Below are 23,974 nucleotides of genomic sequence, written 5' to 3' on the forward strand. Positions count from 1 at the left end.
TGCTTTGCAGTAAACCCTATTTTCCAGATTTACTGTGCACTCAACGCAAGCCCATTACTTTTATGCTCTTGCAATTACAAACAGAAGACCTAGGAAGTATACTGCTAAGAACATATTAAAAAGGGATGCATTTGCATACACATTCAGGCACTTCGCCATCCACTGTTACTTTTGTATCAGTGTAATAACAGGTTCTTTTATGAGTGCATAAAGGCAGTGAGAAGCTCATTTGTTGGGTTGAAGCTTTTCTGATTGTGTGTGTGTGTGTGCTTACAAAATCTCGGCTGTGATGCGGTGCTTCTTGCCACCGTAGAAGGGCTTAGTGTGGAACACAATGTTGGCGCTGTAGCCCGACTTGGAGCAGGAGATGTTGCACTCGCCACCCAGTTCCACCCACGGCACGGTGAGAATCGACCTGTGCACACAAAGGGCAAAGGTCAGACAAACAAACCAGACACACCCGTCAACACACACCACTTGGCCCACCGAGTTAACAAGGGTCTCTTGCACAGAATGCCCACCAGCTAAAATGACAAACAGGAGAGACCAGACAGGGCAGCAACCAGCACCACATCAATCCTGTCTGTGAGGAAGCGAGGACAAGAAATATACGGCCTACCTGCCATATCCGTTAGGGAAGGTGAGGATGTAGTGTTCATCATGTTCCAGACAGGACACACAGCCTAGAAAAGAACATGCAAGTATGGGAGGAGTGAGTAAGGGAGAGAGAGAGAGAGAGAGAGAGAGAGAGAGAGAGAGAAAGAAAGAAAGAAAGAAAGAAAGAAAGAAAAGAAAAGAGAGAGAGAGAGAGAGAGAGAGAGAGAGACACACACTTGTAGTCAAGAACATACAGCATTCTGGATTTAAATAATGACGGGACATCCAAGATGTTAATTAAGATAAAAGTAATTTAAGTTGGCAAGACTCCGCATATTACACAGTTAATTCTAGTCAACCTTGATATTAAAGATGGAACATTTTACAATAATGATTACTTGCAAAAGGTCAGATGGGGGAGTACTTGGTCTAGACAGTTAACACCAACAAGATTTTTGGCCATTTTCCTCCTACAAAGTTCAGCGAGTTTCTTTTTCAGACTTTGTTGTGTACGGACTCAAAATAGAGTTTTCTCTTCGTGGTAAATAAAACATGACTCTACAGTGACAGACTGCTTGGGCTCGTTCTAGCTTCAGTGAAATGATGTTACTGATGCTCTGCTAGGCAGTCTTCATGTTTGCAGATCTCGCCTGTCACCGCAGGAGAGCAGCATAATTAAAGTGGCCCTGTCCATCAAAGCCATTCGCTGAGAAAAGCTTGTCGAGCAGAACAACAACAACGTCTTGCAGCTGCAAAGCAAGCAGCTGAATGCTGCTGGTAAACAACTGATGAGGTGAAACAAGAGACTTCACCCTTTAACTGTGGCTAAGTGGGGTTAAAGCCGGTGAGCCTTTTAACTAATGCTCTAATGAAAAGAATGGGAGAAGCTTAAGAAAATTAAGTATGTGATTCTGACTGCAGACTGCAGTCTTTATTAGGCAAATGATGCTAATCTGCTTCTGTTTACCTTGGCCAATGTTGTGGACCCCGATGGACATCCCCAGGAACTTGGACTTGGTCCAGATGTGGGCGTTGAACTGGATGTTTTTGCTGAGGCACTCCGCGTAGAATGCAGATACTGCGTGAGAGGAAACAGACGGGAAGCTCAATTCATCTGTTTACGCTGATTCAGAGTCAGAATGTTATGTCTAAGGCCTGATCATTCAGGCCATCAAGCACACACCAAGAGCTGTGAGCATGTGTGTGAAGTGTGTTTGGTATCTGTGTGTGTATGGAGATGGTGTACTGGTATACTCACTTGGGGGGTGGTGAGAGACCTGCTCTGCTACGAATGACACGCTGTTTTTCCCACACCCCGGTACTGGACCCTCCGACAGAGGCTCCTGGAGAGCAGGACAGGAAAGAGAATACGTGACATTGGGGACGCTGCAAGTCTTGTTGAATAAGATACAAACACACTCTAACTGACCAATACTTACTGGCCTCTCTCAGCAATACAGAGCAAGTCTTTGGTTCTCCACAGCTCATATTATCGTGGTAATAACATTTGTACTATTCCATCCTGACCAGTAACAGCCTTCCCAAAACAAGCAGATGCTTACCGAGGCGGTTGGGTCATCTGATTCAGAAGGCAGATCCCAGTGGCAGAAGAACACCTCTCCCAGGATGGGGTTGTAGGGCTTCTTGGCCACAGAGCCCTTGCGGCCGGCGTGGAATGCGGACATGTACCACTTCACCACATGCACCATGCGGTCCCTGGCCTCTGCCTGGTCTGCGATGCTGCACACACACACACACACAAACACCTAATGATGATTGCTTACCATGTGTCTGTGGGTTTAATAAGGGAGTGATAGGAGTCGTCCTTCTGTTGGGTTTGTTGCCTCATACTAAGTTTATTTCTTTATGTCTAACTACACTGAACAGTTAGATATGCACTTCCACGCAAAGGTGCAATATGGAGAGAGAGAGAGAGAGAGAGAGAGAGAGAGAGAGAGAGAGAGAGAGAAAGAGAGAGAGAAAGAGAGAGAGAGAGAAAAAGCTCCTGTACCTGACAAATATATCTGGATGAGCAAAGAAGTCGGCGTACATCTCCAACAGCGACCTCCTCTCCAGGATGAATGTGGGCAGCACCACCTGAAGAGGAGGCAGCAGCAAAGAGAATCAGAGAGGCACACAGTCATGAGAGAGAGAGAGAGAGAGAGAGAGAGAGAGGAGGTGAAAATGAGAGAACTGCAGAAAGTCATGTCAAACACTGGCAGGCAAATGATGTGTATGAGGCAGACAGTGAGAAAAGGTAATGAGGTGTGTGAAAGAGACAAAACAACAACACAACGCTGAGAAAGACAAGAGGCCAATTAAGGGCAAAACATGACAGATGCTGAAGTAGAAGTATAAGTATACATACTTTTTTGATCCTGTGAGGGAAATTTGGTCTCTGCATTTAACCCAATCGGTGAATTAGTGAAACACAAACAGCACTGTGAACACACATTGAGGTGAAGCACACACTCCCCGTGCAGTGAGCTGCCTGCAACAACAGCGGCGCTCGGGGAGCAGTGAGGGGTTAGGTACCTTGCTCAAGGGCACTTCAGCCATGGCCCACTGGTCGGGGCTCGAACTGGCAACCCTCCAGTGGGCCACGGCTGCCCCAAGGATGAAGGATGATGGGAAAATGACAGAAAAGAAACCCAGCACAACAGAAGAGAAGTGGACAAAGAAAGCCAGCCGAGCGCACGGGCTGGTGTTGTGGCTACCTTGGTGAGGTCCATGCCCAGGCGCACTTGCGAGAGGAGGTGCATGATGACGCTCTTGTGCTCCTCCACGGACTCGCCCTCGCCGTCATCGTCCCGTTCGTCGTGGCTGTCAAACTGGTCTGTGGAGCACACGAAACCCGTGATGCGTTTGTTTACTTTCCGACTGCTGTTGTGCCCCCAGTGTGTTTACAAAAAGCTGTGTTTACTAAGGGATGGGACGCACGAGATGTAACAGATGTAACATGTACAAGCGTTGGCTGGCTGCCTAGTAGAACACATCAGCTGGCTGTGAGTGTTTGCTGTGTTTGGATATGTGTGTGTGCATGTGATTGTACCTGCATCCGTAGTGCCATTGGACATGGAGGAGTTGAGGGACTCATTGGTGTCCGGCCGCTTCAGCGTAGGACCCTCTGCACTGGGCAGGGTGGTAGGAGTCCTGGAGCAGGAGGGAGGGAGGGGAGAGAAAGAGAAAGAGAGAAAGAGAAAGAGAAAGAGAAAGAGAAAGAGAAAGAAAGAAAGAGAAAGAAAGAAAGAAAGAAATGTTCACATAACAAAGCTAGTAAATGTTCTTATGTATCTCTCTTTCTCTGTACATTCAATAAATGCTTAGTCACTTTCTCTACTACAATTCTTTCTGTGTTCAAGCAGGCACATATGCCAACACCAGAGCATTTGATACAGGCAGTGGTGTTTCTTGCCAACAACGGACTGTTGTCCTCTGGCTCTCCTGACGCTAACTTTCTGCCTGGCTCGCTAAACTCGAAACTCCCTCGATGCCCTCTAAGCCAGGGGTCCCCAACCTTTTATGTACCATGGACCGGTTTGATTCCCATTTTTTTTTCACGGACCGGCGGGGGTGGGGGACGGGGTGTTGGGTGTTCGGGTTTCGGGGGTTCCATGTTCCATATGTGCATGCATTACTTGAAAAGAACTAGCTCCAGTTATGTATGAACAGCGAAGGTAACGAACTCTTAAAAAAAACGTGAACTTGAAGAAGTGAAAATTTAACAATATTAACTATGAATATTGAAGCTACATCTATCAAGTGTGAACATGCTTAACAAAATATGGGAACAAAACATGGCAACTAAACGTGCATTACGAATATAATCAGTGGGAGCCCTGTGCTTGTTTCCCTGCAACAACATGGTTCTATATGGGGGTGATGGAAGACAGTGACACCCTCAATGTGTTTGAAATGTCCAGTCGATTGAGCAATTTGGTCTTAGTTGCAGTCATTGCCGAAAACCCGGCCTCGCATAGATACGTGGTGGGAAATGGTAGCAACGTTTTCAGCGCTTTTACGGCTATCTCGGGATATTCTGCTTTGGTTTTGATCCAAAAACACGCCAGAGAGGTTTCTTCATACACACTCTTAAGACCATCATTTGCAATTTCGGGATCAACTGCTCTTCCTCCCCGCGCTGACAAGTTAGGACTATTCGGGATATTAACAAATGGGGCGGACCCACTCATTGGTTTGCCGTGGATCTTTGAGGATGGGAATTAACGCCAAACTCATTTGAAAGCGCAACAAGGTGATCGCGCACGAGCTGCGAGAGAAAGGGCCCTGCCTCAGTCTCTCCCAAAACCCCCACTACTGTTTGGAACATATCTGGTCCACTCGTCGTCCCCACAAATCAAGCTTGGCTTTAAATGCAGCGACTTTATCTGCCATTAAAGACAGTCGTCATTCTCCCCTGGAGTGACAGGTTGAGGTCATTAAGCAACCTGAATATGTCACACAGGAGTTTTGACACCCAGTCCTCATCACTAAAATGTGATGCTAATGGTGACTTTGGCCAGTGACCTGCTAAAGATGAAATATGCTTGTTTTTTGTTGCTCATTCTAGCAGTTTAGCTAACTTCGTGTGACACTACCGTTCGCCAAGAACTGATCAAGTGAAGTGAGCCGACTTGAGGCTGCGCAGCGCTTAAGGCAATATGTAAAGTGTTGAAGGCGGGACAGACAGACATAAGAAAATAGACCTTGCAAAATGCAAACATGCGTGCAATCAAACAACTGCATATAGGCCTATGCCATGTAAAAACGTGACATTATTGCGAATTAAATTGGAGTTTAGTTTGCATGTATTTTTTTTTTTAAAACTCATGTCGTAGGCTACGGCCCGGTTAAGAATGTCGTGCGACCCGGGCCCAGTGGTTGGGGACCGCTGCTCTAAGCTCTAGACTCACTCGGTGCAGTGTTTGGGAGAGGTGCTGGAGAACTCGTCGGCGTCGTAGAACTCCTCGTCCTCACTGCTGGAGTAGGAGAAGTCGGGCACGTTGTGGGCGGGCAGGCTCATGTGGGCCGGCGACGCCACGCTGCTGCTGGGCGCTGAGGGCACGCTCCCTAGAGACCACATCAAACACACGGGGGGAATCACAAGGAGGGTCAAGGGTCATGGGCATCCTCTTAACTGGTAGTGTTTGACAGTGCAGTTCAGACAATCTGTATGGGTTTATTACAGTGCATTTTCACTGTGTGCAAGACTTGCATGTTAACTTCACCATCATATAGGTCAAAGTACACATAGGAGAGAGCTTCTGGCAGAGCTTTGCCTGTTACAACACACATAAAAACACATTCTATACTGTTAAGACAGAAGCGCTGAGTACGTGGTGGAAAAGTCACAGCTGTTGATGTGAGGTTAAGGGGAACCAGTAAAACTTCCCGTGACCCGTTTCACATGTGCATGCACACACACATGCATGTACAAACACACACACACACACACATTAAATGACAAACTTCACCCTCTCAGGGTAATGGAACTGCACTGACTTTTTAAGCAGTAAGTAAAACAAAACTAATAGGTGCTACCTCACATGGCTCTCCACCAATGCTGGGGACGCATCTCCTACAACCAACCTATCCTAACACACAGGGCCTTCTCCAGGAGCAAAGGAAAGAGAGCTCTCCTGGGGCCTCACGCACAAAGACTTGCGTGGATTTCATACTAAAACATTGCGTAATTGCAAACCTGAAAAGTAGCGTACGCACAAAAAAATCCTGATGTATGAAACTGTGCGTACGCAGCATTCCACGCAGCCTCTCTGTATATCCCAATTAACGTGAAATTAAGCGTACATGCACGAGCATTACACTCCACCCTCTCTCCTCCCTCAATCACACTCATTTTAATTTGCTAACTAGAAGGCCACTCGAGAGCGCAGACCTCCGCAAAGACAAAATGGCCTATCCCACAATATTAATAACAATGAAAACTCATTTGTGGATCCATTCATACTCAAACCTGCTCCAAAGTTTAATAATTGAAATCATCAAATTAATGAAAAAAGTTTATCTCCAACGAATGCGAGGTAGAAGTGTTTATCCGACGAAATGGCAAGAATCTTACGTCTTTATCATCTGTAATTAATAACAAAAAAAAAACAGTAGTGACAGAACGTAGCAGTGGCTAGCTATAGGGTCAGAGACCGTGGCAGAATTATTGGTCAGTCTGCAAGTAGGTGACAGGGTTCGCATAACTGGGTTTGATGCATTTGAACCATTACAACGCAACTGCATTAATTAAAAAAACATTAAATCAATCGTGTCCAAGTAGGCTACCACGCATCGCGCACTTGAGGTGGAATAAACAAAGTTGATCCAGGCCACATCATTACGATTTCTAGATCATATCCCTATATTTGCACACAAGTGTGACAACAATAATGCAAATGCTTACTCGAGGAAAGTCAAAGTATCTTATGCAGTCAATCCCACAAAGGAAAATATAGCTTATATCCGCGCTTATTAGTCAGCCTATCTATTCTATCTATATGTGTAGGCTGTAGGTTTCATATTCCCTTTAATTCCTATCCTCTAATAAGTCTACAGTTGTCATTATAGATAGGTTGTAGCATAACTTAGTAGAATTTGAGCATGTTGCATGTCCATTTATATAGAAACATAGGCCTACTTTCGAAGTGTTATTTTTAATAACCCACGTTTCACAATATACTGTGCAAATAAAGGCCTAGACTCGCGATCAACTAATGTTGTTGCGCTGCATTGCCTCTAAGTGTCGCCAACTGACGGTACACATTAGAAATTTGCGTACGCCAGACATGAAGTTTGCGTTGAGGACCGCACACTCTCACGTTCAAGTCAGTCTTCGTACATCCGGACGTGAGCGTGAGAAGTGGCGTACGCAGCATTTTTGTGCGTACGCAAGCTTTGTACACGAGGTCCCAGGTCTCATGTGCTTCATTTGATCAGACTGCTCTTCCTCCAGGTCCCAGGGCTGGCTGCCATGGCAGTGGCTGAACGCTGCCGGGAGGCGAGGTGTGTTTCTGCCACGCTCGCCTTTTATTTCACCAGCTCAGCAGAACACGAGCACGCAGCCCAGAGGCTCAGCAAGCGACTCGAGATGGAGAGATGAGGAGAGGAGGAGGGGAGGAGAGAAGAGGAGAGAGGAGAGGTAATGACACCTGGGGAAGAGAAGCGTTAGCACAGTACAGCACTACATCATTAGAGAGAGAGAGAGAGAGAGAGAGAGAGAGAGAGAGAGAGAGAGAGAGAGAGAGAGAGAGAGAGAGGCGAGAGAGAGAGAGGAGAAAAAGAAAGTAGTGCTGGAAAAAGAGGGGCAAGAAAGGAGAAAGTACTGCAGGCAAGAGGGAAAGAGGTCGGAGAGTGCATGACGGGGAAAAGTTGTGTGATATTGCTCTGACACTGTTCTCCAGCGCCTGCCATCCCCAGAGAGCCATAACGAGCCAAAAGGGAGGAGGGAGGGAGGTGCAGCTGGGGGAGAGAACTGAGCAGAATGCAGAAGTCCACAGACATGACACGCAGTGGACATACACGCAGTGGACATACAGGCAGAACTAAGAGCCAGATGCTTCCCTTCTTCTAGTCCAAGTTTACCATTCACATGCAACAGGGCTAGACAAAACTGCTCATTTCTACTTAAAAAAAAGTGATAACAGGGTATACCAGAGACCAAGAAGATCAGAGATTAAAAAGAGCTGGCAAGTGAATCTAGCTTAGAGGAATAGAAAAGCCATCATCATGGCTGGTGATTACAATGACCTTTTTAAGCAATCTTACAAGGAAACACTCACAGAAATTAAGTTCAATTCCCCATCCTAACCTTCTTCATTCTGCTCCGCGTCTTGCCACGTGTCCAAACTATTTGTGTGTGCAAATGAGAAGTACCACACGGCTTCTCGGAGATATTATGTGCGTTTGTGGTTATATGGGTGACGGACACGACTACCACACCAGCAGCAGCCTTCCAGCCCACAGACTGATGAGCACACACACACACACACACACACACACAGACATACACACAGAGACACACACACAGAGACACACACACAGAGACACTTCCCATTCTAAGCACACATACTACCTCTAATGCTGTGGACTGTTGAAGCACATCAGCGTTGTTAAGTTTCACTGGCTGTTTCAGGTTCACAGAAACATGCCTCTACGAAGTTTACGTGGGATGTTCAGACTGTTAATGTGGTGACAGGCTCTTACCCGTGCTGTTGGGGGTGGGCGTCTGCAGGCTGCCCATCACTGTGGCTACGGGACCCACCGGCAGAGACGACGGCCTCTGCTCAGTTTTGCACATCTGTGCCCCATCTGTCTGTACACACACACACACACACACACACACACACACACACACAGGTCAGATCGGAGGGGGTTGCTTTAAATAACTGCTGACTGACTGGTGCAACTTCCTTTAACTGCACTCTCAAACCTCATGACATTTTGGTTTAACTGCGCCTTTGACAGTAAACTTGAGCAAGATCAGACAAACAGGTTGGTTAAAAAAAAATTGCATATCATTAAGTCTCAGTATTCGTTTGATGTGCCGATTTCGGTATGATTAAAGGAATAATCCCTTGCATCAAAGCCAAAGCCACCGAGTCAGATTTAACAGGCAAACCTCCAACCTGAAATGCTAAAAAAAATACATGCTCTAATAATTTAAATGCTGGCCCAGACTTCAGAGTCTGGATATAAAAACTGCACTTCTGACAAAGAGCAGAGACAGCTCTGTTATCTGGACAGAGCAGTTATCTAGTAGTGAAGGAGAAACGCCGAGTTGCTCTGATTCAGGTAAGGTCACGACAATCCAGAAACCACACAAAGGAAGTGAAAACACTCTCCTGTTCACCCTGAGGTCTGTGAGGCCTTGTGTAGACTAGCTTTTATTTCACAGACACCCCCAGCTAACCGATGGGGCCAGCTGGCCTTTGGACTTGTGTCACATGGGCAGGACCAGCATTTATTCTTGACACATTCCTGTCGACTAATCTGATGCATGCAAAAGAAGTGAATGGAATGTGTTTTGGTGGTACCAGGCCAGGCCTACCTGTGGGGAGGGTGGTCTGTGTTGGCATGGCGTTGACAACGTCTGAGTCCAGAGGGCTGGGCTGGTATATCCCATCCACTGGGTTGATGGTGCTCTGGAGAGAGCCAGAGGGTTAAAACAACTGCGCGCACACACACACACACACACACACACACACACACACACACTTGATGGCTGTTCAAGCATACACCAAATTATGCATAGGGGTGGGCGATACATGAAATTCAATTAACATGTTTACTGTTGGTCTACTCCTGAGAACCCATCACAGGACGCATGCATAAAGACTGTCCAATAGTGGGGATTTTCATGATTATGACCTCTTCTTCAAAGAGGTGCAAATCTTAAAAAAAGAACGATTTGTTAGATCCTCAGGACATCTGTTTGATGTGGAGTCAGGAAAGGAGTAATAATAAAAAAAAAAAGAAGGTTTATAGTAGTTTATAGATTATAGTTGCTAGGATAACCTAAAAATACAAATGAATCTTCAGCCTGTCTACGTAAGTTCCAAGAGCTGTGAATAAGGTCACCTAGGCTACATTTTCCCACTACTGTCAATATTTACACGATCACAAATAAATAAATAAATAAATAAATAAAACCTTGAAACCTAAACAGCCTCCCTCTTCTATACTATAATACAATCAAATCCACTTTGGACACAGAACCCACGGATAGTGGACCGTTAAGTGGTAGCATTTTGTCACTTCATTTATTTTTAGCAAGCCCATATTTGTCTGAGGAATAGCATAGTATAAAATAATCCCATTAAAGTAACTCTACTGCATAACAGGACATGCAGTTACAGGGATATATGCACTGGTATGGCAAACAGCATCAGCGCTCCTATTACAGCACATACAGGTTTCCAGAGGAGCGCACACACACACATACACAAACACCCCGCCCTTGAGAAACAGAAGTGTCAAGTGAAAAAAGGATCCTGAAGAACAGTCTGCTGCTTTTGACTGAGGTGGTTCCCCTAATGCTGAACCTGAGCTAGCAGAAGCTCTTTACTTCTCTGTACAGAACAATGGGAGGCCTCGAAGCTTAATCACCTCTTTGCTGGGCTCTTTAGCATATTATTGTGTATGCTGCGTTTGTGTCACGGCCTGGTTAATGGTTCATCTTTCAAAATCTTATCCAGTGACTCTCCTCGGCCACAGACACACGTGAGCTTTTTTTACGGTTCCCTCAACTGACTTCATGTGGTGGGACAGCGCGCAGGACAAATCAACCATGCTAGACAATCAACCATGCTAGTCTAGCCTCACTGGCCAACGCTCATTCTTGGTCGGGGGATAATAAAACGGCAAAAATGTGGCTGTTGTTGGAAGGCCCCATGCTGTAGAGGCCTCTTCAGCCAATGTGTTAAGACTGGTCAGCTGAGTGTGCCATACAAGTAGGCCATTAACCATTGAATCTATACTAGGTTTGTCTTCAGTGCACAATAGGAGCACTTTTCCTACGCTAGCAAGTCAGGTCAACAACACTCCATCATGACAGTTCATTTCAAACCCCCAATTCAAATTCAGCATCTACAAGTACAACAGCATGCAGAGGTGCCTGCATCATGCTAACAGAGCTTTAACACATTCAACTCATTCCTACTTATGCTGATGGAATTAACATTTTCCCCCCTTACAATGTTGCATCAGGTGATGTAACATTGATGGATTTGGGGAAGGGCATTTTGTATGAAACGTGGTCTCTCAATTCAGATCTCAACGATAGGAGCACTCATTTAAGTTCCAAGGCTTAACACAAATGTTTATGTACATCGATAGTTTCTACTCAGCCAAATATCCAAGGTGTGTTTTAAAATAAATTTCTAAGGTCTGTCTGTGCATGTTATTGACATGAAATGACTCTGATGTAATAGGGCCCTAGGTTATGGAGGTTAGTACGCTGTCCTAAATAAAGTGAGATATCCATTAGCCCTTGTTGAGTCAATAGACCTCTACTGAAGAAAAATCAATTGCTGATTTGCTTTCATATGTTTGAGTGTGGGTGTGTGTGTGTGGGTGTTAGCGTGTTATAATTACAACTGAAATGATTGAAGCAGGCAAATGTTTTTCAGACATATTCAGTTTTTTTTTAGAAGTTGAAAGAGTACGGAAAAGTTCAGTTTTCCCAAGAGAGAGAGAGACTGCAAGAGAATTCCCCACACCGTGAGAGAGTCACAGAAGAGAAAGCCAGAGCTAAGGGGAAGGGGTGGGGGGGGGGGCAAGGCATATCATCACAAGGCATGCACTTCTGATCAGGATTCTGGTCGGTCCAGTTTTGCTCTTTTGGTTGATTGCTTGTTGGTTTGTTTTTAACAAGGAGGAAGAAGTGAAGTAAGCGGGAAAGAGAAACGAAAAAGACGGAGGAGGTTGGGCTGAGTCAAACTACGTTGTGGTCGGAGAGCGACAGAACTTACTATCAGTCCGTTTGCGTGCTGCTGATCATTACCTCGATCCTTCAAAAACAAAGTCCGAGACAGAAAAAAAGAGGGGTTTGAGAGGAGGGGGGGGGGGGGGGGCCGGGCCTTAGTGATGATGCTGAAACCCTCTGCCTGGTTTCTTATTAATCAAAAACATTTACCGCAGACTAAAAAGTTAAAAATGCAGTTAATACATTCTCTGACATCTTGACATTCAGTAGTTATTTAGCTGTATTGCAAAAATTGTAACTAGCTTCTGCATGTTCTCTAAAGGAGAAAAGGCAGACTGTGGCATTAAGCTAATTCTCTGTTTGGGTGTCCATGGTCTTCCCATCACCGTACAATAAAGACTGGGAAGAATTTGACCACTTTGGTGCAGGGGCATACTGACAGCAAATGACTGCCAAGTGGTACAGATGGTCTGGGACTAAATGTGATTGAGGAAATGGAAAGTCATCTTACCTTGGCAATTTGAAGTAGTACAATGCAGTGTTTGATGGACTCTACCATACTCTGCAAACGGGACAGGGAAAGCAGAGCATAAGCTTTGCACCAGTGGACACGTGGATATAAGAACGCAAGAAGAATTCACTGAATATTTCCCTCATACTTACACAAGTTGTATCCTTTAGGTTCTCAATTTTCTGTAAAGAAGGCAAAAAAACAGGAATGAGGGATTGAGAAGGAGAATAGGAGAGGTAGATTGAGACCTTTTGAGAACATTCATTTCTTAAAACATTCCTTAAAAACACATGCCAGTGATGTAAATTAAGTGTTGAAATGGTGATCGTTTTTCGGTGAACAAGGTCAGCGTCACCACTTCTTCATTCCTAAGACCTCTGCCTTAGCTTCAGTGCTGGTAACAGAAGCAGATACTTCTCTCTAAAGCCTGCCTACTGCATGCCGCCCTCAGCCCCAGGACCTTAGCATTACCAAAATGGGACTGGAAAAAATGTAGGCTGGTGACAATTACTTTGACATAGCTTTGATTTGTAAAATCAATCTGAGCATCATTTCAAAGGGGGAATGAAAATAGAAAGTAAGGGGAGAGGAGGGAAGGGGAGAGGAGCTCGTCTTACTCTGCGTGACTCATCTTCTTTGCAGTCCTTTATTTTTTCATCAAAGAGCTGAAGGAGAGAAAGAGAGCAAGAGGTGGAGAGAGAGACAGACAGACAGAGAGATAGCGAGGGAGAAGTAAACGCATAAGGAACATGAAATAATAAATGTCTAATACAACATATAACCATGCTCGTAATATCAACTTGACTGTTTTAGTTGTATAATGATAAAAAGTACAAAGCATTTCAGTAAAATCTCACCTTGAGCTGATCAATGAGAATCTGAAGATAGGCATCAGCTTCGGCAAGCTTCTTGTCAAAGTCCTGAACGCTTGGAACAAATCCTGTTTCTGCCTCCTAAAATTGGAAGTGAGAGAGACACAAAGAGGCCATGTGAGACAAGGTCTACCTCAAGCCCACACCCACACACATGGCGTCTACCGGCATCAATAACCAGCATGGGAGGTCATCTAGCATGCCCTATGGCAACCGTTCAGACATGTTATGCGATGACGTCACTCCGTGGTGCCATTTAACACTCTGTACTTCTGATCTCCGGTGACTAAAGTCTCTATAGAGTCATCATAAGAGGAGAGCAAACCCAGACGCAGGCCATTGTGGGTTTCCTGTTAGCCTTGAGCAGAACAGTGTCAGCATCAATTTACATTTACATTACATTTAGTCATTAATCTGACGTTTTTACCCAAAGCCATTTACAAAAAGGGAAACAATCCAGGTAGTGTGACAAGGGCATGTTTTAGTGCAACAATTAAAGTACTACTCACACACAATACTAGATATCTATCGATATAGATAAGTCACTCCAATCACACCAGGTCCCTCATCTCTGGAAAGAGTCGGTGATTGTGTCTGTGCCTAAGACCAAGGGACCTAAATCACTTAATGATTTTAGGCCAGTGGCCCTCACTTCCCTTATTATGAAGGCTTTTAAAAAATTATTAAACAGGAGATTTTAGCAACAACACAGACGCAACTCGAACCCTTACAATTTGCCTACAGGGCGGGTGGGGGTCGAGGATGCTACAGGCAGCCTGCTCAATTCAGTTTTTAACCACCTGGAAGGGGCAAAAAATGTTGTACGACTACTATTTATTGATTTTTCATCAGCTTTTAATTGTATTCAACCCCATATTTTAGCAGACAGACTTTTAAAGACACACAACATAAACCCAGGGCTAATAGCCTGGTTAGTTGACTTTTTAACCTCCAGATCCCAAAGGGTTAAAGTTAACGGTGCTTTATCTGCCAATCTTTTATCTTCTACTGGCTCCCCTCAAGGATGTGTCCTCTCCCCTCTCCTCTTTGTTTTATACACAAATGAATGCCGTTCACAATATGATGGAAGACAGGTTTTTAAGTTTGCAGATGACTCTTCTCAATAACAGCGAGACTGACCATGGACCAATAGTGAATGATTTTAATGATTGGTGTAAGCGCTCCTTTTTAAACATAAATGTAGCAAAGACCAAGGAACTAATTATTGACTTCAGGAAGCGCGTGCGCACACACACACACACACACACACACACACACACACACACACACACACACACACACACACACACACACACACACACACACACACACAAAGACTACAACTAAGCCTGCTCCATCATGATCATCCCCCTGAATCCTATAACAAAATGGAGAAGAGGGCTAGTGGGCCCACTCCGGTTATTTTTTGTGATACTATAACTGCAAAGAGGAACCTAGGGACACTAGCAAACTGAGAGGTAGTTGCTCTGCGGAGCAAATGGTTTTCTTTGACAGACTGTCTGGCTTCAAGCTTTCCTGGAACTTAGCAAAAAAAACAAGTGTGGAGATTGGAGAGCGAAAAAGGAAATTGAGTTTAACGATAGGAGTAGACGTTGTCAGCAGCATGGTCCACGCCTTTCCATGTCACTTCCTCCGACATACCAATGGGTATGCATGTTTGAATGTGTGTGCACATGCGAGTGCATTAGAACATTTTGAATGATTACTTAACTTCAAAAGCCTTCCTCACATATATAAATGCCATCCTCATACACTAAACATAAAACTGTCCACCTCCCCTTCAGAGTGGAAAAGAGAAGTAGATAGCAGCTCTGGCACAGGTGCTGAGCATTGGGTGGACCATCAAAACACTCTGTACAGGATGCAAGAGTTGTTTTGAATCAAAGCACATCCTTAACTGCCAGGTAGAACAGGGATATGAAAATGAAACATACAGCCTGAAAGTTATGTAAACAAGTTATTTTTGCGCACGCGCGCGCACACGCACACACACACACACACACACACACACACACGTTTCATCACAAACTTTACAAAAGGACTCATTAGAGCGGAACAACTGGAACAATTTAACACTTCACTGCTAACCACCTCAGATGTGCCAAATACCTTTGCAAAATCACTGATCACAATCTGGAGCAAGCCTGACTTCCTTAGGCTGCATCACAAACACACAGCTACACAAACAAACAAACAAACAGAAAAACAACAAAGCTCGGTCATGCCCCACTGGCAAACCCAAGCGGCCTTGCGTTGAATCGAAGGCCCCACTTACACACAGAGGGACGAGAGCAGGCCCGGTCAGACTGTGGCGAGGCGTTAGACGCCGGTCATTCCCATCTACAGATTGCCACTGAGAGGAAGCCCTGCTACTGCTCGCCTTACTTCTGCTGCTCTCCTCGGTCAGCGGTTGGCTGGAGGGCCGACGCTCCTGGCCCTGACGGTGTCCGGCAGGTGAGGAACGCCTGGAGGAGGCCCTGGAGCTCAAGCGTCCAGATGTGATGGCTCTAAAAGGGATGTGCAGGAAAGCCATTCACCTTATAAAACCATAAGCCCTTCAACCTGACGCCGCCGTCTTCTAAAGCAGTAAATACTGGTCAGCAGCACGGCCCACAGAGGGCAAAGTCTAGGCTGGGGCTTTTTTTATGTGCTAACCGTCCCATGTTAAGCTCAAAGGTTGCTTGATAGAAGAGTGCAAATCCATGGAGTCTGTATCTCTCTCCCTACCCAGTAAACAAGTTAGAGAACCCTTCCAACTTGATCAGCTGCCTGACTTTTTTTTTGGGGGGGCACTAGAACTGTGGTCAGATGGGCTCTGCATGAGCTGCAGGTACTCTCCATAAATAAAAGCGCCCCATACTAGTGAACCGGGATCAGTTCTTGGAAAGCAGCAGCACAGCCCAGTCACTCGAGTCCATCCCATGCATCTAATCATCAGCACAGCTCCACAACCAGGAATTCGAAAATGACCGAGCTGACCTGACCTGAAATAAGCCGTCTCATCCAAATGTCTCAATGCCTGGTTGACCAGGACAAACACTGTAGTGCTTTAGTTACTACGGCGAACTCAGAGCCAAATTCAGCCGTGGCCTTGGCACACTCTAACCAAACAAAGTGTCTGACCTATTAGAGCAACATGATGGTTCATATGAATGGATACATTGTTGCAGAAGATAACATGAATGTACTTGTGTATGTACCACCAAAGGGCCTGGTAACCACACTGACGTCTTTCCTAATCTGGTGTTGCTGAGGAGTCTCTGGCATCTCCATCTGTGCCTTTGCAGAGTGAACTAAGGTGTGCTGCTCCAAGCCTACTGCATGGGCTGCGCTCTAACGGGGGTTGGGTGGCTCCCCTCAGCAGACATGGAGGACAGCGCTAGCGCTAGCTCCCAAAAAGGTCATCTGAGCAGGCCCTGCACAACAGAGTCCAGAGGCCTGCCAGCCCAATGCATGGAGGATGGGACAAATGGGAGATAAAATAAATAAATAAATAATAATAATAAAAAAAAAAAAAAACACTCTGTCCGTTTCGTTCCTCCTCTGTCCTTGGTCATAGGCTCACCTGACTCAGGAACCATCAAGAATACAACGTTGTCACGTGCTGAGGAGCCTCGTCCACCTTGGACACAAACAGGAAGCGGCGGCCATTACTCAGCCTGGAGTGTTACTCATACGGCAGGCTGGAAAAGTCATTCCAAGTACTGTGGAAAAAAGCTGACTTGTAACAAGCAGCCCTCAGCACAAGCAAACAAGTACCAGGGACGTGCAGAGGAGCACACAATATCCTGCTCCATCTCCACCATAATATCAATCCACACTGGAGATTAGAGAGAGGCTGATGAGAGAGAGAGAGAGAGAGAGAGGGAGAGAGAGAGCTAGGACACCTGCATCTCCAGGCTCTCCGTGCGTCCACCAGGAAATGTCCCTCTCTCTCACTGCACTCTAAGAGTCACCCTCTACCCCCAAAACGTCAGTCCCCTCCTATGACATCTATTAACACCTACACAACAGGCACATACATTCTCACAGCAGTGTCACAAAGGTGCTCTTTAAAAGAAGACAAATAACAAAAATAGTTTTTTTGTTTTGTTATTGTTTTCTCAATCTCTTGTCCGTTTCTCCTTTGAAGAGAGACTGTGACCCACACCAGCATCCTGTGACAGAGTTTAGTGTAAAAAACAAACAAAAGCTCCACTCTTTGGGTTCAGGTTTTTGTTGCGTCAACAGCAGAGTGCTCATAATGGCTACAGACCAATCTCTCACACACACACACAGACATAGACATAGACAGCGACAGCATTTTAAAGCAGAGGGGTTTGCTAAAACCTGGAGGTAGCCCTCATGCTAAAGCAAAAAGAGTAGCTGGCTGGCTGCCACTTCAGCATATTTACTCAATCTGCTATTTAGCAACCCAACTCCCCCCTTCCCCCCTCCACACAAAGATAAAAACCCCTAAAAGCTGTTGGCATCCTTCACACACCCCTCCCAACCCCACCCCTCTGATGACCCCATTTCCATGGCATCATCCTACGTTAACGACAACAGCAACAGCAACAGCCAAAAACAGTGACCAGTGAACAGTGAGCATTAGTGAGTACTTACGGTGCGCCTGTGTCTGTGAAACATGCCTCGTTAAAAGACTGCACAAGACCAAAGCTGATCCAAGCCTTCTTTTATCCCAGCTTTCTCTCTCTCTCTCGCTCTCTCTCACGCACCCTTACTGAAAACACAGACTGCCAGACTAGCGCTAGCCCTTGCTCTCACTCATACACACACGCACACACACACACACGCACGCACGCAATATGCCACGCGCTCTCGTTTTCTGTCCGTTCTCCTCTCTTGAAAACAAGCCCAGCTGCTAGCGTCGCGTCCACTGCGTTGCTGCCATCAGCTGCGCCGACGCAGACAAAACCTAATCTGCCTTACTCTTATGACAGGAAGTGCACACTTCCTTTGAGAAGAGGGGGAAAAAAAGAAAGCAGAAAGAAAGGAGAGAAAAAGTCGCAGCAGCATATAGTTTGAGGCAGGGGAGGGAGGGAGGGATAGAGAGGAAGAGAGAGAGGAGGAGACAAACACAAAGGGCTGCTGTAATTGGTGAGAAGGACCTTGAGCAGTTGACGGAATCAGCGAATAAGCCGTGCTGGTGCTCTGATTGGCTGCGGAGTCACATGTTGGAATGACTCGGTGCTGACACACTGGGTGTGCGGGCGAGTGGATACACGTAGCCAGTCAGCAGAGCTGTTTACATGAGAGAGAGAGAGAGAGAGAGAGAGAGAGAGAGAGAGAGAGAGAGAGAGAGAGAGAAAGAAAGAAAGTGTAAAAAAAGAGTGTGAGGAGTAGCAGAGAGCAAGAAGACAAGAGGGAGAGAGAGATTGACAGATAGAGAGGGGAAGATAAAGCAGAGGAGAGAGAAGAAAGAAAAAAGAGAGAGAGAAAGAGGGAGAATGTGGCACTGCTGCAGTGGAGAGAGAGGAGCAGGAGATGCACAACATCGAGCAGGGAACCCATGAACATCATAAACTAGCGCTCACATTCAAAAATGAGACTTAGCACTAAACCGCGCACCGAGAGGAGTTCAAATGGGTATTTTACAGAAGTTTAAATTTCTTTTGTGGGTTACTATGCAGCATATTGTCAATACTAAGAGTCCTTTACCTCTCAGACACCTACACATGATGTGCTCACCTCGCCTCAGGCTCCGCAAGAGCAAGCCTGTCTGTTCATCTCAAATAACAGACACACATGCACACGCACACATGCACACACACACACGATCTAAATGTCCAAAGATCGACTGGAAAAGAGATACAACATGAAAGGAAGGGAAATATGTTTTGCTCTTGGGGTTTCTTTAAGGGGGCCTGGCTGCCTGACAGTGGGACAGTGAAGCATTCAGACCAGGAGCTGAACAACGTCTTTCTGGTTGGTTTTAACAAAAAGGTGTGTGTGCGCACGCGCACACACACACAAAAGACAAGACTTTTTGAACACATACACAGGCACACACAAATCCAATCGCTAATGGTAACAGTGAAGTCCTTACCCGAAGCTGAAGGGTGTGTCGAAGAATAGTGCCCTCTAAAGCATGGATCCACTTCTCTCGTTCGTCCGCATCACGTGCTGAGGGAGAAATGAACACACACATACACACACACTCCAGTTAGCAGGAGCCAGATGGGGTCTCTCGACACAGCCAGGAGCAGCAGTCCCTGAGGATCGTTCTCTCTGTGAGCTCTGGGAGTTGGTGAGTTCCCCACTGACAGCAGTTACAGAATTGTCTGGCAACGTCCTGTTGCCTTCGTATACAGGGTGGAGTTGGGTAACTGCACTGGGAGGAAGGGAAGGTAGACCCTAAGAAAACATGCTGCGTGAGCAAGGCCCAGTGTGTCCACAGACATCGCCGCAAATGGACAGAAAATACTGCCCATTCGGACTGTCCAAAAAAGAAAAATAATGTTGATTCAGATGATCTTGATGATCCTTAGGATCGCTGGATAACCACTAAACTGTGGTGGACCGCAATCAGAACAGGACATGACGAAATGAGCTAGACATGTCGTACTGATGGCAGGGGAAAAAGGACTACATGTTTCTGTGGGCTTATCAGTAAAACATTAAAGGAACTTTTCACGAGGGCAGAAAGCACACACTTGCGCAAGGCATCATCACCACACACACACACACACAGATGGTAGATGTTTTAAAACAGAACACTAGAAGGAATGTGAGAAACTTCCCAAAATAACATCCTATCTTCTCATGCAAGGTCAACCACCTTTCGACACGGCATCTTCAGAGATCTCCCGAGCCTGATCAACACAACAAATTACAGGTGCCAGGGCAGGAGATGGCTCAAACACCTAACACTTGCAGGGGCGCATGATCCAACGCAGGAGAATGGAGGAAAAAGACTGGGCCATAGAGTGCTGATGAGGAAGTGAAAAGCCAGCCTTCGACATCCTGATGATGAATGGAACGTGGCTCAGCACAAACGCAGCAAAGCTTTTAAGGACATTAAGCCAAGACCTTAACGTGTGCCAAACTCTCTTTTTCCTCTCTCTTGCGCTCTCTCGCTTTCTCTTGCTCTCTCTCTCTTGCTCTCTCTCTCTCTCTCTCTCTCTCTCTCTCTCTCTGACACACATGCAGACATATGCTCAGGAACACGAACATACTCCGACATGTACACACCTATTTACATACATACAAGCTCCATCTTCTAAGAGCTCCATTTCTGCACAAAATCAATGCGGATGCACTTCCCAACTGCGGAAGTGCAGCGGTAAGCTTACCTCCTCTGCATCGCCTCCTTGTGATCTTTCCATTGACTCATGTTCCCGGTAATTACGCCGATTACGACACTTGAGAAACAGACTGCAGGACCGTGAACCATGCAGAACACAACCCCCTCATCCCACCTACTTATCTCTCCCATTGCATACACCCCTCCATTCAACCAACCAGCCGCCATCTTGGCCTGACGACCCTCCTAAAGTACCAAACTTTGAAGATGAAGACGTACCTCTTATTCTCCCCACTAGGTTCGGAATCATCAGCAGATGACTGGGTAGAGTCTCCTAACTTAGTTCCCACTGATGTGTGAGTGCAAAGTGAGCAATGCCCCAGATGCATGTGAAATTAGCAGGGCGAAACAAACACAAACGAAGCTCCATAGCCAAAATAGCACACCAACACCAAGTCATGTGACTGACACAACTACTGCACTCTGTTCAAAGCCTGCTTGGTTGGAGGATGGATTCTTTTTTTTTTTTGGTCAGAGATTGTGCCAACATGCATGGAGGGGCATCAAACGCTACCGACAGCGCAATGGCAGCTCCAGCATGCTGTACAAAATGGGGAGCCAAGACACTCAGCATGATCGGGGAGCCTGTGAGCACATGGAACAAATGAAACCTTTTTTTAACCTGGTGGGTGTAAAATCCCCAGGTGTGACTCTGTGGCTACGTGGGCGGGACAGCAAGTCCCCTGGGGCGCCCTGGCGTGATGGGGGTCGCTCTCGCTGGATGATTCATTTCACCATGATCCTGGCACCTGCCAACTGGGGGACGGTGAGACGTCCCTACAACACACAAGCCAAGCAACAGGAGGAAAGGAGGGAGGGTGGATGGCAGAGATCCAATTACTGCTGCTATCCTTCCCACTCCCCCCGCCCCCCCCCCCCCTCTCTCCCTTTCTCAAGGATGGCAGAGAGACCACTGTACCTACAGTAAAGCATTCCTCTTGGGCTATTAGAGCACAAAGGGGCTATTCTCTAGAAAATACCCCATTAATAACAAACCTAGGAAGAGAAGGAGAGGCAGAGAGGATATACAATGGGGAGTGAGCTAGAGAGCCGTTACCTTCAGAGGGCTCGCATCACTGCAAAAAGAGACAAAAATAGAAAGTAGGCTCTCTCAGTTCACAGGTACTGTCAAAAAAAAAAGAGAGCAAGCTATACCCACATAATGCTGTACCTACATAATGTTTCTTTTTAGTCCTATCCACTGCTGTTGAAATCAGTGTAGGTCACAGGACAGGGTGCTCACACGGCGTTACACACGCAGCCACCAGTGACACGCACATCCTACAGATTAGGAACCGCAGCCTGCCTGCGTGGAGCAAGCAGCACAAAGGAATGCACGCAGTGGCTTGGTGTCAAGAGGGCAGAGAAAAGAGAAGAAAAAGACAGAACAAAAGACACAGAGACAGAGAGAGAGACAGAGAGAGAGACAGAGAGAGAGACAGAGAGAGAGAGACAGAGAGAGAGAGAGAGAGAGAAAGAGAAAGAGAGAGAGAGAGAAGCAAGATGGAGAGGGATGGAGGGTGAATCATGGCAAGAGAGAGGAGGAGAGAGACAGAGAGGGTGTTCAGGGGAGCCCAGGGCTATGTGTGGAGAGCTTCTACTGCAGCACAAGTCGTGTTATCAGTGTGCTAGTTGTGGCTCCTGACAATGGCGGGTGTTTGTGCATGCTCAGTGGTGTTCTCTTCTCTGCGACTAGCGTGGAGATAGGAGGACTCCCGTGGGACAGGCAGCAAAACACAGCTCTGTTTCTTTCTCTTCTCTCGTTATGCTTCATCTTTCTGTCACTCTCTTTTTCTCTCTCCACTGTGTGTCTGCCTCAGGCTGTGGTGCTGTACCACTGGTAAGCAGGCTTCAGTCACAACCTACAGCCCTCACTATGCACAACACAATATGCTAGATCCAGAAGTGTAAGTGTGTGTGTGTGTGTGTGTGTGTGGGGGTCAATGATACGCACTGCTGCTAAAGCATAAACAATGCCATAATTGGCTACATCTTTCCCTGCTAGACATTAAAATTTCACTACATTTTTCTCGATCCATCATTCCCTTTCCTTCCATATCTGCACCTACTGAGTACTCTGGAGTTGTACATACCATCTGAATCTGAATCTTGACTGTTTCATCATCTCCCACACTGGCCTTCCCCTCCCTCTCTCTCCCTTCCTGTCCTCATCCTCTCTCCTCCAGATATTCCCATCTGTCCAGTTCCTTATCTGCTCATCCCTTGCCATTGGGCCTTTTCATGTTCCTCCCTGTCTCCATCAGCAGAGAGAACTGTGCCCGTCGTGCTCCCCATGTCCCCTGGCCAGCTGGCTGAGGATGGTTGATCTCAGTGGAGCTGCAGGCCCAGAGCGTGGTGGAAACGTGGGATCACTTGGGGGGCTCTCTGCTGCACCGGCAGGGAGAGGAAGCCTGATCAATTATGGATGAGCCACCTTAAATAGATGTGCAGTGGCGGGCACTTCTTTTGCCTTTCAGCAAGTCATTCGTCTGCTTCTCACGGATGATCGGAAACCGTCCTGAAGCCTGGTGCCCCTCCACCTGTGGTTGGTCGCATCATCGCCACCATCATCTCACACATCAGCACACTCAAATGTGTGTACCATCATCTGGTCACGCACACACAGACAAACACGTTTGTATATGTGCTTGTCATCCTCGGATTTCTCATTTCACCACCTAGCTTTTCCCGACGGGAATCAGAGTCAAAAACGAATTGCCGTAAATCATCTTCCGAGAGAGCAATCACCAAGTACAAAATGTTCCTGTCAATCCAACGCTGGGTCTCCTCTCTGTTCTTGGAGAGTCTCTCTCCCTCTCGTCTGCTCCCTGGGTGCATTAGCCTCCTGGTTGACGGCTAATGGGCCTCCTCTCCGGATGAGGATGGAGCCAGATAGTGCAAGGCCAGCTCCCCTGGGGGCTCAGCGCTCCACGGCAGGACGGGCTCACCCACACCCTGAGAACTCGATGCCCCTCTCCCCCGGACAACATCCCCTTTTCCGGCCCACCTCCCCTTCGCTCTGGTCTTACTCCTCAGGAGTCTTAGCCTTTTGAAGAAAAAAAAAAAAAAAATCAGATACCTAACACTAAAAAGATTGATGTCTGAAGGCAATTACAGATCAGCAATAAGTTCACTGCATCCCAGTGAGCTTAGCGTAAAAGCACACAACAGAAATAACCTCCTTACATCCCTGTGGATATGTGTTAAGGGATTTAATTACATTGCTTGACAGAGTTAAA

At 46.4% G+C, this 23,974-nt stretch overlaps 1 protein-coding gene across 5 annotated transcripts in view; it reads right to left on the minus strand.

The window, feature by feature from the left end:
* Positions 1–23,974, minus strand: part of osbpl9 (oxysterol binding protein-like 9) — a 31,726-nt gene that overhangs the window by 2,058 nt on the left and 5,694 nt on the right. For 2 of the 5 annotated variants that reach the window (XM_048253068.1, XM_048253071.1), the window contains exons 4-20: positions 19,479–19,555; positions 13,394–13,489; positions 13,154–13,201; positions 12,689–12,718; positions 12,537–12,587; positions 12,072–12,110; positions 9,650–9,743; positions 8,806–8,910; positions 5,511–5,667; positions 3,650–3,750; positions 3,315–3,433; positions 2,609–2,694; positions 2,160–2,337; positions 1,856–1,940; positions 1,565–1,675; positions 620–683; positions 275–415 (exon numbers count right to left, since the gene is read on the minus strand). In XM_048253068.1, the coding sequence (XP_048109025.1) occupies positions 275–415; positions 620–683; positions 1,565–1,675; positions 1,856–1,940; positions 2,160–2,337; positions 2,609–2,694; positions 3,315–3,433; positions 3,650–3,750; positions 5,511–5,667; positions 8,806–8,910; positions 9,650–9,743; positions 12,072–12,110; positions 12,537–12,587; positions 12,689–12,718; positions 13,154–13,201; positions 13,394–13,489; positions 19,479–19,555 (1,582 nt within the window). Of the gene's footprint in view, positions 1–274; positions 416–619; positions 684–1,564; positions 1,676–1,855; positions 1,941–2,159; positions 2,338–2,608; positions 2,695–3,314; positions 3,434–3,649; positions 3,751–5,510; positions 5,668–8,805; positions 8,911–9,649; positions 9,744–12,071; positions 12,111–12,536; positions 12,588–12,688; positions 12,719–13,153; positions 13,202–13,393; positions 13,490–15,704; positions 16,006–18,034; positions 18,406–19,478; positions 19,556–23,974 lie in introns of those variants that run through there. The other 3 variants (XM_048253072.1, XM_048253070.1, XM_048253069.1) reach the window with 3 other exon arrangements.

Source organism: Alosa alosa, chromosome 9 (assembly GCF_017589495.1).
Source record: "Alosa alosa isolate M-15738 ecotype Scorff River chromosome 9, AALO_Geno_1.1, whole genome shotgun sequence".
Lineage (NCBI taxonomy): Eukaryota > Metazoa > Chordata > Actinopteri > Clupeiformes > Clupeidae > Alosa > Alosa alosa.